At 39.8% G+C, this 15,085-nt stretch overlaps 1 protein-coding gene across 3 annotated transcripts in view; it reads right to left on the bottom strand.

Annotated features, from left to right (window-relative positions):
* The window catches only part of MED27 (mediator complex subunit 27), an 88,357-nt gene that overhangs the window by 24,683 nt on the left and 48,589 nt on the right, over window positions 1–15,085 (bottom strand). For all 3 annotated transcript variants that reach the window (XM_051636753.1, XM_051636752.1, XM_051636751.1), the window contains exon 4: window positions 3,908–4,001. In XM_051636753.1, the coding sequence (XP_051492713.1) occupies window positions 3,908–4,001 (94 nt within the window). The remainder of the gene's footprint in view (window positions 1–3,907; window positions 4,002–15,085) is intronic.

Consider the following 15,085-nt stretch of genomic DNA (forward strand, 5'->3'; position numbering starts at 1 on the left):
GGGCTAATGTTTCCTGTTTTCTAAAATACTTTTGATATTAATGTATGAATGAATTACACAGAGGAATAGTTTCCCACTGAAAAAAAATATTCTGAATTTTGATCACAGAAACGAGGTGTGTGAAAAAACCACCACAATCAAGTTATTTTAGTAGGAAAAAAAATGAATATCTAGGAATCCAATTAATCATTAAAAAGAAAAGGCAAAAATCTAGGTGTTTTTCATTCATTAAAAAAATCAGTTCATGTTTTCTTAACATGCAGCTGAAGTTTATCTATTTACAGCTCCTGGCATTTGGCCAACAAAACCCCACAAAAGCCTTAAGGAGTCCACAGTTCCCTCTGCTGCTGCTGGAAATTCATTTTGCACAACACAGTTATTCAAGCTGATATAATTCTACGTTTAAGTCTTTTCTTCTGCACGGCGTGATTAAAAGATTAAGTGAAAAAAATCACTAGTGAAGAACTGGGATTAAACAGCACCTTGAAAAGCCATGATAAACTGCTTTTATAAGCAGTCGAGGATTTCACCCAGCTCTGAAAGGTTTCAATTATTTATGTGTTTGGTCTGTGTAGCATAAATCCAGACTAATGAGGTACAATTTATGTGTATAAATCTAAAGCATTAAAAAAAAAAAAAATCTATTGTCTGGAGGAAGCAACAACCTCAAAGGACTAGGAGGTGGCAACCCTTCAAGGCACAGCATTTAAGGTCTCAAGAATGGTTTATTTTTTTTATTTGCTTAACGTTCTCAGCTTACGTGTGCACCTTGGTTAGGGAGAACCCAGCTTAACACAAAGGTTACTCACTGGTAGAGTTAGTCCAGCAGGCTGGTAATTATTCTTCTTGAAACACTGGAGAAACCTTAGACCATGGAAGTCATAGAATCACAGGGGTTGGAAGAGACCTCTAAAGATCATCGAGTCCAACCCCCCCTGCTGCAGCAGGAACACCCAGGGCAGGTCACACAGGAACATGTCCAGACGGGTCTCAAAGTCTCCAGAGGAGACTCCACAACCTCTCTGGGCAGCCTGTCCCAGGGCTCTGTCACCGTCACAGGAAAGTTTTTCCTCATGTTGAGGTGGAACTTCCTGTGTTGTCACTTAGTGCTGTTTCCCCTCATCTTATCACAGGGCACCACTGAAAAGAGACTGGCCCATTCTTGACATTCATCCTTCAGACATTTATAGACATTAATAAGATCCTCTTCTCAGTCTTCTCTTCTGAAGACTAAACAGCCCCAGGTCTCTCAGCCTTTCCTCATGTGACAGATGTTCCAGTCCCTTAATCATGCTTGTATTCTCCATTGGACTCTATCCAGCATATCCCTGTCCCTCTTGAACTGGGGAGCCCAGAGCTGGACACAATACTCCAGATGTGGTCTTACTAGAGCAGAGTAGAGGGGGAGGAGAACCTCCCTGGACCTGCTGCACACTGTTCTTAATGCATCCCAGGATTCTATTTGCTCTCTTGGCCATGAGGGCCATAAATGGATGTCATGTACATATGAAGCTGCACAGTCTGGGGTGAAGCTTTCTGTGTGAGGTTTTTTTTCTTTCTGAAGATGCTTTTTTTGACAAAGTCTGCAGCTATTCTGAAGTTTCATTCAAAGAATCTCACAGACACTCCCTTCCCCTTCTTCTCCATCTCCTTCCAAACATTTCCACATTTTAAAAATATGTACAACTGCTTCCCAGTGCCTCTGAAGATTAATTAATGGGGTATTTTTCTAATAAATGGAATGATTGTGTTTGAAGATGTTTTAATGTAACAAGGAGACCTCTGTGTCAAAGATCTTCAGAAGCAATGGGAGATATGGTATGAACAGTTCAAGGATGAAAATGCTTGAGATTACAGAGTTAGTCAATTAGCACTGGGCAAACAGAACAGTTGTGAAATATTTTTAAATAAAAGAAGCATTATCTGAATCCACTGGTATTGTGGGAAATCACCCTGCTGCAAGGGAGCAATGCCAAACCTAACTTGGGATAAGTTCAGAGTGAGAAATCACAAGTACTGGAGAAACCTCTCTCCTTCTGGGGGAGGTGCTCTTCACACTGCCCATCCTGCAGCACCTTTCACTGAATGATTTGTAGCTGAAAACAGCACAAGCTTTTGTAGCAGTCAAGGCCAGATGGAAAGTGCCATATTGGCAACATCAACTGAGACAGATGGGGAAGAGAGAAAACCTGCCTAAAAGAAAAAAATTTAAACCCATCACACAATCACATACCAAAATACTTCAAAAACAAACTTTTTGATCTCTGATCCAAGGAAAATATGCACACCACTGGTTCAGTGCAGGGCTGCTATCTTGTAGCAACCATGATGTCCTTGATTCAGAAGAGCAACTGCAATGTGGAACTCAGGCAGCTATTACTGCTTATAGAAGAGGTTTCTTTTACAGTTATCATCCTTCCAACCTACCTTACTCCTTATCAGTCACATCCAAGATAATTTACCTCATTTCCTAATTATGCCCAAATGTCAAAAACCATAATCTATTTTCCGACCTCAAAAAGCCATTAGAAGTGGAAGGTACTGGGTGCAAAGAGGGACTCTAAGAGAATGGGAAGGGTTTCAAAGGAACCAAACCCAAACATTTTTCTATAGCAAAATAGTTACAATGTAAAGTCAGATTAAGAGGAAATGCAAAAGCTTTCAAGACTTATAGTTTCTTAAGACTGCACTGATGAATTCTATTATTTTCTGGAATATATTGTTCCACTTGGTGAATCCAGCAATTACAGACTAAATGTTTTAATGCCAGCTGTTTACTTTAACCTCTGACTCAGTTCATATCTTGCAAATTTGGGCCTGTTCAAAGAAAGTTAATAATGGGATGTCAGATAGTTGATTAATTAAAACTAAATACAATCACAGCTCTACTTACTATAGAGAAATTAACAGAACCTTTGAAAAATACTGGCAAAAATCTAAACGTAATAGTGTTTTAAAGTCAACATACTAACCCAAATATAAAACCTAAGGAGTGACCCTAATGTTGACTCAACAATTCTGCTTTGACAAAATATCCAGTTTTCAGATTCATTTTACCATTTGCTTGGAATAAACTCACACATAGACTGCACTCCAGCCTTTTGTACCAGCCTGTGTGGGAAAGGGAAGGAATAAGAGGAAGTGCCATGGGAAATTTGAGAAGGAAAAGACTGATCTTGTCTCAGTTCTTCACCTGTGTGTACAGTGTATTTTCTAGTTTTATCCAAAATTTGGCATAATATGTGAATTCTGCCTTCCACCCTCCTAGAGGAGAATCAGCATCCAACTGCCATGCTACAGACTCCACTTTCCATGTTGCTATCTTAGTGTAAAAGCTTGACAAGACTTCTGCTATCAGCTCAGCAGCTGCCTGTGCAAACTGATGTGAACAATAGGCTCTTCTGGAATGGAATCTTGCTTGGTCAGGCAGAAATAAGTCAAATGTATTGGACTTGTTTACCTCTAATTCAGCCTTTACTGCTCATTTACTTCAAAGGCAAATTCTTGAGTTCATCATATAACAGAAATTCAGTGACCCAAGAACAATTTGAACAAATTTAAATCATATTGGTTTCTTCCCTTCCTTCCTCCCACCACCTTTCCCTTCTTAATTATGATGATTAAGACTCACTCATTGCCAAGACTGCTGAAAAACACAGTGAATATTTGAGGTTGCACTCATATTTCTACCATCACATTTAACAATAAAAAGTAATAGATCTTTTCTAGTATAGATCTTTCGTTTAAAGGTGAAATTCTTTTTATCACTCATTTGCCTAAGAGCAAGAAAGGTCCCACATTGCTGTGATGAATGGAGGACGGTATGTTTCCAAATAAATAACCTGCATTTTAGGATGTATGTTCCCATGAAGAAATCCATCTCAAGTGATTAAATGATCCAACTTACCAGAAGCATTGCAGAGGTTCCATTTGGCCGGGATAGCTGGATAGACATTTCAGGGAACATCCTATCAATCCGATTGATCACATCATCAACGTATCTACCAAACAAACCAAAACAACCCAGTGAACACACAGACTCAGATTCACTCCTTTTGCCAATGTGCACAGGACTTTGGTGGATTCATTTCTCTTTGACACCTATATATTCTTCAAAAAGGCATGCAAGCATAATTCAGAAAGTTATTGGTAAGAGGAAACATCCCCAAGACCTTTGTAAGGGGCTTTGAAAATTAATTACTCTGCCCTAAAAAACATGCACTCACTTCATTTTTAGGCCAAAGCTCCCAGCCTCAAACTCTTGCCATTGAATTTCTGTGGTTTTGCATCGGGGGAGTGAAGGATACATTACCAACATAACCCTTCCAGGGTCAGAATTCATAGGTTGTCACCTCCTTCACCCTCTCTTTGATAAACTTAACAGATAGAGGCTTTATCAAACTCTTCAGACTTGGGGTGCTTTTTTCCCCTGAAATTTTTGAAGTTGATTTAAAAAATTTTGTTATTCTTTTCCATTGATCTTGTGTGCTGGTGGCTCTGAAATTGGCTGGCACATTCCAGGGGCTTTTCTTGGGTGATCAAACACAGAGTTAAAGTAACATCCCTTCCTGCTGGGTATAGTCCCTCTGTTTATGCAGGCCCAAGTGACCTGGTGCACATTTGCCTGGGTTCCCTGGTACCATATTAAGAGCTGATATCTATTAACAGTGAAAACTTCCTTTTGAGATCTGGTTTTCCTGGACATGTTCCCATGAGCTTGTCTTGCAGCCTTCTGCCACTTCTCTGGACACATTAAAATGCACAGTACCTGCTTTAGCAGAGTTTATGTGACTATATCATCTGTGCACTACTCTGTCCTTTGAAACTGCCTCCAGTTCTCAAGGAGGCAGGAGAAGAGGGGGCACTACTGCCTTGTTATCAGATGCATCTGCAAACTGCAACCTGATCATAGATTAATTAATTTATTGAGAAAAACTGCCTTCATACTAGCCCACATATGTATTCTGAAAAAGGATTTTGGAAAAATCTGGTTAGATTAACAGTAAAACTGAAACATCTAATTATTTCCCTTTAACCTGCTTAAATGCAGGCAAAAAAATGTTGAATTTTTGCTCTTCAAAGTTATTCAGTTCTACTGTTAGTTGCTACAAAAATCACCCCAAAACCCAATGAAGTGCTATGCTCCAGTTCCTATTTTGCAAGGGAATAAAAATCCTCAGAAAAAAGAAAATAAAATCCATTTTGCATAAAAGTCTTAATCCACACTTGTCATTGTGCAGCAACAAGCTCCCCCATTCACTTGCATGACTCATTAACAGCTTGCTTGCTGATAAACTAAACCAAAACACCCATAAGCCAAGAACTTCCTTAGGATGGTGAAAGAGGAGAGGTGTAAGACTTGAGGATGAATAAGCAACACATTGACGATACACACCTAACTAATTTTAAGCACTGCTGGATCTCATACTTTTTCTTGTTTTTAATATACAGCACAAGAGTTTATACTGTTTGATAAATGCAATTACTTCAGCCTCTGCAAATAAACTCAGGTATCATTTGCATGTGAACAGAGATGACTGATGAGAAGCAGGCAATGAGAGATCCTGTGTTTCTTGATCTCTCTGCAGTTAGGAATGTGTCTCAGAGCCTTGCACACCATGATTATTGAGTAACTTTTCCCATTTCCCAAGTTTTGTGCAATAATAAGTTAAAAAAACCCAACAGAATAAGAAGTTGCATAAAACAAGCCTCTGACACAGCCTATATGCATTAAGGAAGGAAAATTCAAGTAATCTTAAATCATACAAACAACAGTTGGACTTGGGCATTTAATCTGCTTGTGTCCTTCTGCAAAATCCCAGGGCAGGTGTATATTTATCCTTTGAAAGTGGCTGATTGGAGATAATACATTATTCAAATCTTATGATTGCTTTTTAAATGTAAAACCTATCTTGACCATGTGCCTCAAAACTTGACTCAAGCCCAACTGGAACCTTGTACTACCTGAGTAGTGCCAGGTAGAACAGGGGGGATTCACAGAGACCTTGTGAAGAGTCTTCCCTTTAAGCAACATCACATACACAGCAAAACAGAAACCTTCTGATTTGTAAGAACCTGCTTTTAAAAGAACTTAAAGGAGAGTTATAATGACACTTTGAGCTTAGTAGCCTTTTAACTTTGTACCTCTCTTCACAAGCCAGTCGACAAAAAAACAAAAACCCCAATTTTTTCTTTAGCAAGGCTCAGCCACTCTGTCAGGACCCTCCACACAGGTAGCCTTTTCCTTCTCTTCTCAGTCAGGAGAATGCCAGAGAAAAACCAAGACAAACACAATAAAAGAGCACTGATGCACATGTCATTTTGCCCCTTTGCCTTTTTTCAAGTAGACACCAGGGTTTCCTGAGGGCTCATCAGAACAGAAGGATACTTCAAAGATGCATGTATAATTAGTAAATTAGCCTGACTATACAGCAACCTCAAACACAAAATGACAAACAACCTAATCTGAGGCAAAATTCTTCTACAGATATGCCCTTCAGAGAGGACATCTGGTAAAACATCTTGCAAAGGGATGGATATGATAAATCAGATGCAGCAAAGTAATGTAAAAGTGTAACTGGTGATGACTTGAGAGAAAACCAAAGAACATATGATAAAGATAAGATAAAGTGCACTCCTGAGGCTGTCTGGAAAGAGGGTCAGAGAAAAAAGCTACTGTCTGGAACTTATTTTACGGAACTGAAGTACATTAATTTAGTGCCAAAATAAGCAGAGACACAATTTACACATCTCTCCAATCAGTTTTAGCTCAAAAATATGATAGTTCCTATTTATGTCACAGAACCTCTTCTAAAGCCTCAGAGAAGCGTAGCACTTCAGGATGGAGAAAAGCCTAATTTTACTTTGCCAATAAACACTTCTAACTTTTAACATCCTTACCACATCTCAGCTCTCTCCTACTTACAAAAGATGCTGGTTGCAACAAGCATTTACAAACCCAAGAGTAATAACACAAAGTGGCAAAAAGCAAATGGAAATAGATTTGCTCGAATACTTGGCATATCTTAATCTTAAGAAAAAAATACTTGATGGAATTTTCAAATAGAAGCTGAAATTATATGGTAGTAGCTTCTCCTCTTGCCCTAGAACAGGCATTGTTCCACTTCCGAAGGGCTGAGTAGTGTCTAGACAAACTCCACTCCCAGAGCTTTTCTATCATGCAAAGGATGCTCAGGAAGGTCTGGAGCCAGACTGTGAATGACCAGACCCTGTAAATCCCCATATTCAATTGCAGCACAGGATCTGAACCCTTTATAGACAATTCGTTTGTACTTACTCTTCTAAGCCTACAATACACTAACACTTTATAACTGCAACATGTGAAGTTAGTCCCATTCTATCCAAAAAAGCTTCAAGTAACTTCATCAATACCTGCATCCTAACCCAGCCCTGTGTGCATCCCAGTCAGGAAAGAACAGACCCGACCAACAGGACTTCCGATCATTACATCAGATCAAATACTAAAGCAATTTTGCTAATGTAATTTTACTGGTCAGAGGGAGGATTTTTAAAGAAGCTTTAATAGCAGGTTTGTAACAACTTCCCCCCTCCCTTTTTTTTTTTTCCCCCCTCTTCTTTCTCTCTTTCATGACACAGATTCATGCTTTTTAGTGAGGTTTTTAAATTATGACAGAAAATCTTTATTTAAAAAATGATAAATAGGATCATTCTGGGGTATGCAACATGCAACTAAACCAGCCAGGAAGATCAGACCTGACATGAGATGCATTCCAAGGCTGCCAACACTCTAAATAATTATTTTTTCTACAAGCATGTCATATTAATACTGCAAAAGTCAAACCACAACAATCTACTTCATGAACACTAGCAAAGATTAAAATTAGTTCAAAATGTTACACTCTAAATGAAGCCTTGTTATGAACATGCAGAAAAATCAACAGTAGAATAAAGCAACAGAGATATTCTTCGAAAACATCTCTCTGCCATTCTGCCAATGAGTGCATAAATAAATCCTTGAGTCCATATTGGGGGAACAATGCCTGGAACAGAGAAGACACCTTTTAAGCTAGTTAGAAAATACAAATTATAAGGGACTAACGAGTTATGCAAAATGCTAAATGAAATGTTTCATACCAAAACATCAGGTTGACAAGGTAGAAAAACTCAGGAACCATCTTTGTAGATAAATGGTCTGGTAACTCCACTTTGATTCACACAAAGGCTCCCCAAAAGACAGCAATATAAAAATCCAATTCATTACAAAAGCCTTTCAAATTCCACTCTGGACAGATGGCTCAGTTCTCTAATGTGACCTCTCTTTTTTATTTTTTAATTATTTTTTTTTCCTGGATTAGATTCAGCTATCCAATGTTAGTGTGATGTTTAACAGCTCAGACAAGATTTAAATAGCATTTATCCCACACAGTGTTTTACTTGCATGCTGTTCATTTTTTCCACTCAACGATTTAAAAATTAGAAATGTAAGTATTATTCATAATTTTATGAGGTCTTTCGCAGGAATGAGTATTTGCTAAATGATCTTGGGGAGACAGAGGAAAATAGAGAAAAAAATACATATTTGTAATATAAAAGAGCATACTCTTTCCTATACACTCAGTGGAAAACACCATGTGTGAGATCAAGAGAAACTCTACAGTTCTGTTCAATTTGGATTAACGACATTCTAGACAGCAATGGGGAAACTCTCCACATATTTCCTTACTTACTAGATTACTTTTCTGGCTTTTGGTTACTATTTTCAAGTGAGCTAATAATTTCTTCTCATATGTCTGACATCTCAGGACCATGGCCTGGCCCTACAGACTCTTGCCAGCATATGTAGCATTCACTAAAAAAGGCATCTGTGCCAGGACCCTGTCTGCCCTCTAAGACCTATGGAATAGCTATTTTCTTGCAGAACAAGATTCAACATCTAACTTTAAGATTTTAGCAGTGAGAGGATTTTAAATACTACAGATTTTCCAGACACTAAATAGTTTTCAGGCAGCCCGATTAGAGAAATATTACAATTTAAAGCATACGAGGCAACCACAGTTCTAGTGTGATTTATTAATCAATGAATTAAAGTTTTAATTTGATTCAGTTACCTGCAGAGCAGCTCTCTGCAGGTAACAAATTCAAGTTGATGGAAAGCTTTTCAGAAGCATCAATTAACAATAGTTATTAAAATAGTGACCTCTGCCAGCTTTTGTGAGATGACACTTCCTGCTTGGATAGGCAATGAAGAGCATGGAAAGAAAATTTAACAGCTCTCATGCTTAGAAACACACTTCAAATCTCAAGACTAAATCAGACAGCTGGCACAATCCATGACATCTGTACATCAATCCTGGAAGTCTCTGCCTCTTCCTCAAATTCCACAGGTTTTTTAGTTTGGTTGTGAGTGGCTTTCTTTTTTTTGTTGTTTTTGTGATTTTTTTATTGTTACTTCAGCTCTTGCTCTCTTCTTCACTAGAACCTCTGCAAAAATGCTCATGTTCCCTTGACTCCAGTACTAAAATGACTAGCTTCTTCTGATCAACCTCTCCTCCAGCTCTCATGTTCCTTGCCAGGCTGTCTTGTCTTACAGCTGTTAACACTGCCCTCCTGTCCTTTCCCAACAAACTGCTTCAGCTGTTTCCTCTCTCTTTTCTCACCCAACTTCAAACTTTCTGTTGGTGGAAGACTCCAGCCAGGCTCCTCCTGGCTCATCTTGTTTCCTTCTGCTCCTCTCTCATCTGCACACTCACTCAATCTTCTACTACTCCTTCAATGCCCCCGTTCCTGCTGCTAAATCTTTCTTCATGATATGTTGCAAAGGAAAAATATGACCTCTTTCAAATAACTAACTGACTTCTAACTACCCTGAGGTAAGTATGAGGGAGTTTTGGCACTGGGGTGTCTTGGTAATATGAATGCACAGGTGTGGGAAGCAGCAAGCCAGAATGTAGGGACTGTAAGGAAAAAAAATTGCTAAGATACCTTGGACAAAGGTCCAAAAGAACATATATGCTAACGTGCCCAACTCCTTCACACGCTGCAGTGGAGAAGTGAGACAACAGGCATCTGAAAGAATCAGCTCCCAACCTGAAAGAAGGCAGCTTCCCATTTATTCTTCCAAGTTAGCTTGTTTTCAACTTTGCTAGGGATGTTATTTCGGTCACAGAGGAATTATGTTTCGTTATTGAGTGGATGCAAAAGATTAAGTTATGTGCTTAAATAGTCTAGAAGTGTTTACATATAAACACAGGGTGGTCTGCTTCAAAAGCATATGCACACAGAGCTGTATCAAACACTTAACCATCTGCACTTCTCACTCACAAAAGGCCAAACCTGGTACAGCACTTAGGGATGCATGGGAAGGGGTTTGGACAGTTCTCTAGAAGCCAAGACAGAGTGTTTAAGGGTTGGATTTACAGACATTTTAGAAACCTGAGGCTGTGATTCAACAATTTTCAGTGTTCAGCACCAATAGTGACATAAGGCACTGACACATCCCCCCCCGCCTGCTGCAGCCCCCTCAGCTGTGCTGGGCGAGCTGGAGCACACAGCTGATCTTTTTAAAAAGAGAAGAACAAAAATGTATCAGTTTAAACCAGTTTCTTGATTCAGCTCCCTGTGTGGGTGCACACAGCATGACAGCAGTATTCCTGCTGGGATCATGCATCATGGGCTAGGAATACTGTACAATGGGGTCATTCTATTACAAGAATGAAATATTGTTTTATGGTAAAACGTGTTACTTACAAGGTATTGTTTAGACAACAAACACAAGTCTGAGCTCTTTAGTGCTACTGTGAATAGATCTCCTATTGTCCTTCCAGTATCAGAAGGGGCTACAGGAAAGCTGGGGAGGGACTCTTTACAAGGGTTTGTAGTGAGAGAACAAGTGGGAATGGATTAAAACTGGAAGAGGGGAGATTTAGGAGGAAATTCTTTAGTATGAGGGTGGTGAGACACTGGAACAGGTTGCCCAGGGAAGTTGTGGAAGCCCCATCCCTGGTCTGGTGGGAGGTGTCCCTGCCCATGCAGGGGGTTTGGATCTAGATGATTTTTAAGGTCCCTTCCAACCCAACCCATTCTGTGATTCTATGAAAGGTATGAGTCAACAATTGCTACTATTGCATGCAGCTCCCCATGCTGAATGCTTATGAAATGCTAACCTGCCCCTCAATCAGTTTCTGGAGATCTGCACATTGAACTTCAATATGAACACTTTTCCAATGCACTCTGAAAACAGACATTTTGTTAGTTTGCTGGTTTTTGAGAGCAAAAAAAAAATCTGTTCACAACCTCAAATTCCATTGCCCCACCTTAAAAAGCCTTACTTTAAAAGGAAAATGTTAAATTACAGGGACCTTGCAGTCAAATTCCCTTAGACATTTTATTATACCGTTGAAATAGCTTTCTTTGTACTTACGTGGAATGGTCTTCAAAATGCCTTTAATTCACAGCAGTAATCAAGAGAGGAATATGGATATTAGAATGTGTGAAAGCTGGTTAATAAAATAAGCATGCATCCACTTCACAGTCATCACCAGGATCTTGTCTGAGCCTGTTACTAGTCTGTGCTTTACTGAAAACATCATTAACTCCTTTATATACACCTCGAGAGCACAACCAGCCCTCCCTATGCAGCATCAGTAATAGTAAAATTCCAGAAGCTCCACAGCACAGATGTATTGTTTATATTTCCACTACCTCATAAAACTAGATGTTGCTCTATGGCCCAACAATAAATGCTAACAACAATAATTTTCAGGGGCCTGGATGATAAGCAAAATTCCATCAGCATTTATCTACAAAGATGGTTCTTAAACTGCTTCTAACTTGTAAACTCTTTGTGCTCCACCTGCTAGCCTAAATTTGCACACCACATTGGGTCTGGACTGTAAGTTGGAACCACCTCTCCTGGCCTCACTAAGCAGCCATGCAGCAAGGGAGAGGGGATTAAGCTGTGACGCACTGATGTTCAGCAAACACCAGAAGGTGTTTTGCAAAGGACTCAAAATAATGCATCAGTCCTGCTCCTCGAAAAGGTAATGGGCTGGGCTGGTTTTCAGTCCACCTGCCCAGCCAGGTTCCCACATAAAGTACATGGGGCTCCCTGCAGATGGGGAAGGTCCCATTGTGTGGACTGGCCACCTGATGGGATCCTGATGCTGCATATTATTCCATACTGCCATTGCTGAATTCACCCTATTCAAGATAGAATTCAGTATTTTATAACATGTTATTTTCAGCTCTCCTATTGAAGAATTACTTCAATAGCAACGTCTTCTCACTTTCTTTCTTTGTGCTTTATTTCTCCCTCAACAGAGCAGAAATTACAGTACTTACCTCATTTTATGAAACACAACAGATGATGCATGGCACCTATTATGTATTCTATGCCTATCCAGAGCAGTGAGATTTTACCTTTGGGTGGTGAGATTGATGAATAGGAAACACCATGTTTTGCACAGTTAGACCTTTTTATACACTATGCTTGACCATATAACTAGAACTGCTGGAAGGAACAGATCTTAGTGATCATTTTTGTTAGGTACATCAAGTCCCAGAACTTAGTGATGGCAACATGAATTCCAGAGGATGGGGAGGAAGGGAGGACTAAGGATATAACCCTCTGGGGAATGGCTAACAAAAGAGGAGAGCAGAACAGATTATTTCATAAAACAGGTTTATTTGCGTTAGTTGAGTTACCAAAGCTCTGACATTTTCCGCTCTTAAAAATGTGTCAACCACTTCAACCACATTCTGATAGCATGCAGGCAGTACCACATGGTTTTAAAGCATCCTTTAAATTTGCAATGGCTCAGTACTCTGGAAAAGTGTCTCCCTGGAATTTTTCATCCTTACCATCCATTTCTTTTAACTTCAGCTACAAACAGAACTGCTTACTGCCTCTGCCATGTTTGCATTTAATGCAGGCACCAGCATGTGTATCAGAGCTTCAGCCTTTGTTACTTAAGGCATGTAGGGTATTTTGTATGGTTATTGACTCTACTGTACCTAATGTTTCATAACCTGTGAGAAGCTACTGGGATGAAGATACTGAACTTATATGCAAAATGGTTTCATTCCTACAGCTCCAAGCTAAGATGTCATGCTATTACCTTAGAATCTGCACTAGACTCTTTGTTTTCTTGCAAATGGATTTCTGAAGTTTGTAACCATGCTAACATCTACGTGTCCTTGGATACCAACAGCAGTGACTGACAGAGCAAATTAAGCAAGAGAAAAAGCACAATCAGAAACACCCCATCACAGACACGAAGGCAGTGAAAATACAGCCTCTGTCACCTCATTCAAGCCCTGTGGTGACACACTATTATGTTTCTAATTTCTTCCTTCAGAATTAAGTTATTCTTATGGAACAAGAAGTTGGAATACATAGGACTAGGAAGTAAAGACTCAAATTTTGGGCCTCACCAATAGACTTAAAGCAGCCACTTCAAGATCTAGTGCTCCATTAAATTATAAACTGGTAAAAACAGACGAGTCTTAATAGCACTAGTTCTGAGGGTACTTAGGACATGTGGTCTCAGCCTTTAAGAACACTTAGGAACAATTTATTCTGTAATTAAGAGGTGAAGAAAAACACCAAAAAAGGTATAATACTGTAATAAATTATCACTTGTAAAGCCCAGTGCAATTTATTACAAACTTTTACCAAATACCCATTTTTACTTTTGTGATTACCTACTTTCAAAGTTTTCTTGAGGGAATTTCACAATTAGTTCTGATTTTTTCTCTTCAAGATGATTTTCTGACCAAGTGTTTCGATCTGTCTGCGACACTACAGAGATGAAAAATCTGAGAACTCAGAGGTTTATCAAAAGACTCTCCAAGGTCACCTTTACGCCCCAGTACAAAACCAGCACACAGAAACTCAAGACTCTCCCAGAACAAACATAATGAGAAGCCCTTCAAAATATTATTTTCTAAAAAACACACTTTCATCACTTCTTCCTTTAACATGACAACCTGTTCCTTAGGTTGGGATTTTCATAGGACTCATGGAAATTAACTGCATGGCTTCCACTGAAAGTCAGTGTGGGGGAGAGGACTAATTCCCTTCAGCAAATTCTCTGAAAACTTCTCTTTAAATACTGCCACCTCTAGCAGGAGTAAACAACAGTCTGTTAAAGGAAGGGGCTCATCTTGGCAGGTACTTTTGGACTTGCCCAATACAGTCCAGACACCTCAGCAAAGCAACTGCAGAAATTTGCTGCACCTTTTTGGCCATTTTCTCACTCGTGTCATCAGGTTATTTTCTCCTCTGATGTTATTTCTCCACGTATGCAAGGATCAGTGAGCAACCATAGAGATCAGACAGGCTTTCTGTTCACTCTGGCTTTTCAAAGGCCAAGGCTGTGCTCTGCCTCTGTTCCTCCACTGCATGGAACAGGGCAGTGCAGAGTCTCAAGTGCTTCATGGAGCTGAAACCTGGACTAAAGCCAAAGCAGCACCACAACAAGCAAATCCTGTTCTGCTCATAAATATGTTCTTGAACCTGCATCACTTTACATTACCTGCAGAGCTTCCCTAGAAAGTAAAGCATAAACCAGCTTTTCATAGAATCATAAAATCTTTAAGGTTGGAAGGGACCTTAAAGATCACCAAGTTCCAACCCCCCCGCCATAAGCATGGAACCCTACCACTAGAGATCAGGTCACACAAAACCTCATCCAACCTGGCCTTAAAAACCTCCAGGGATAGGGCATCAACAACCTCCCTGGGCAACCCATCCCAGTTCCTCACCACCCTTAGAGTGAAGAATTTCTTCCTCATATCTAACCTAAATCTCCCCTCTCTCAGTTTAAAACCATTACCCTTGTCCTATCCCTATCTTCTCAGATGAAAAGCCCCTCCCCAGCTTTCCTGTAGGCCCCTCTCAAGTACTGTGCCTGGGGTTGCACCAACCCAGGTGCAGGACCTTGCACTTGGCCTTGTTGAACTTCATGAGGTTGGCAGACTCTGAAGACAGTCCCAGCCTGATCAACCCTTCCTACTCGGCAGCCAAAGTGTCTGGCCTGTCTCTCAATGACAGTGTCTCTCAGCAGGGAGTGGTTTATTATTCTAATAAGACGCTTCAATAACA

The sequence above is a fragment of the Apus apus genome, chromosome 19 (assembly GCF_020740795.1).
Source record: "Apus apus isolate bApuApu2 chromosome 19, bApuApu2.pri.cur, whole genome shotgun sequence".
Lineage (NCBI taxonomy): Eukaryota > Metazoa > Chordata > Aves > Apodiformes > Apodidae > Apus > Apus apus.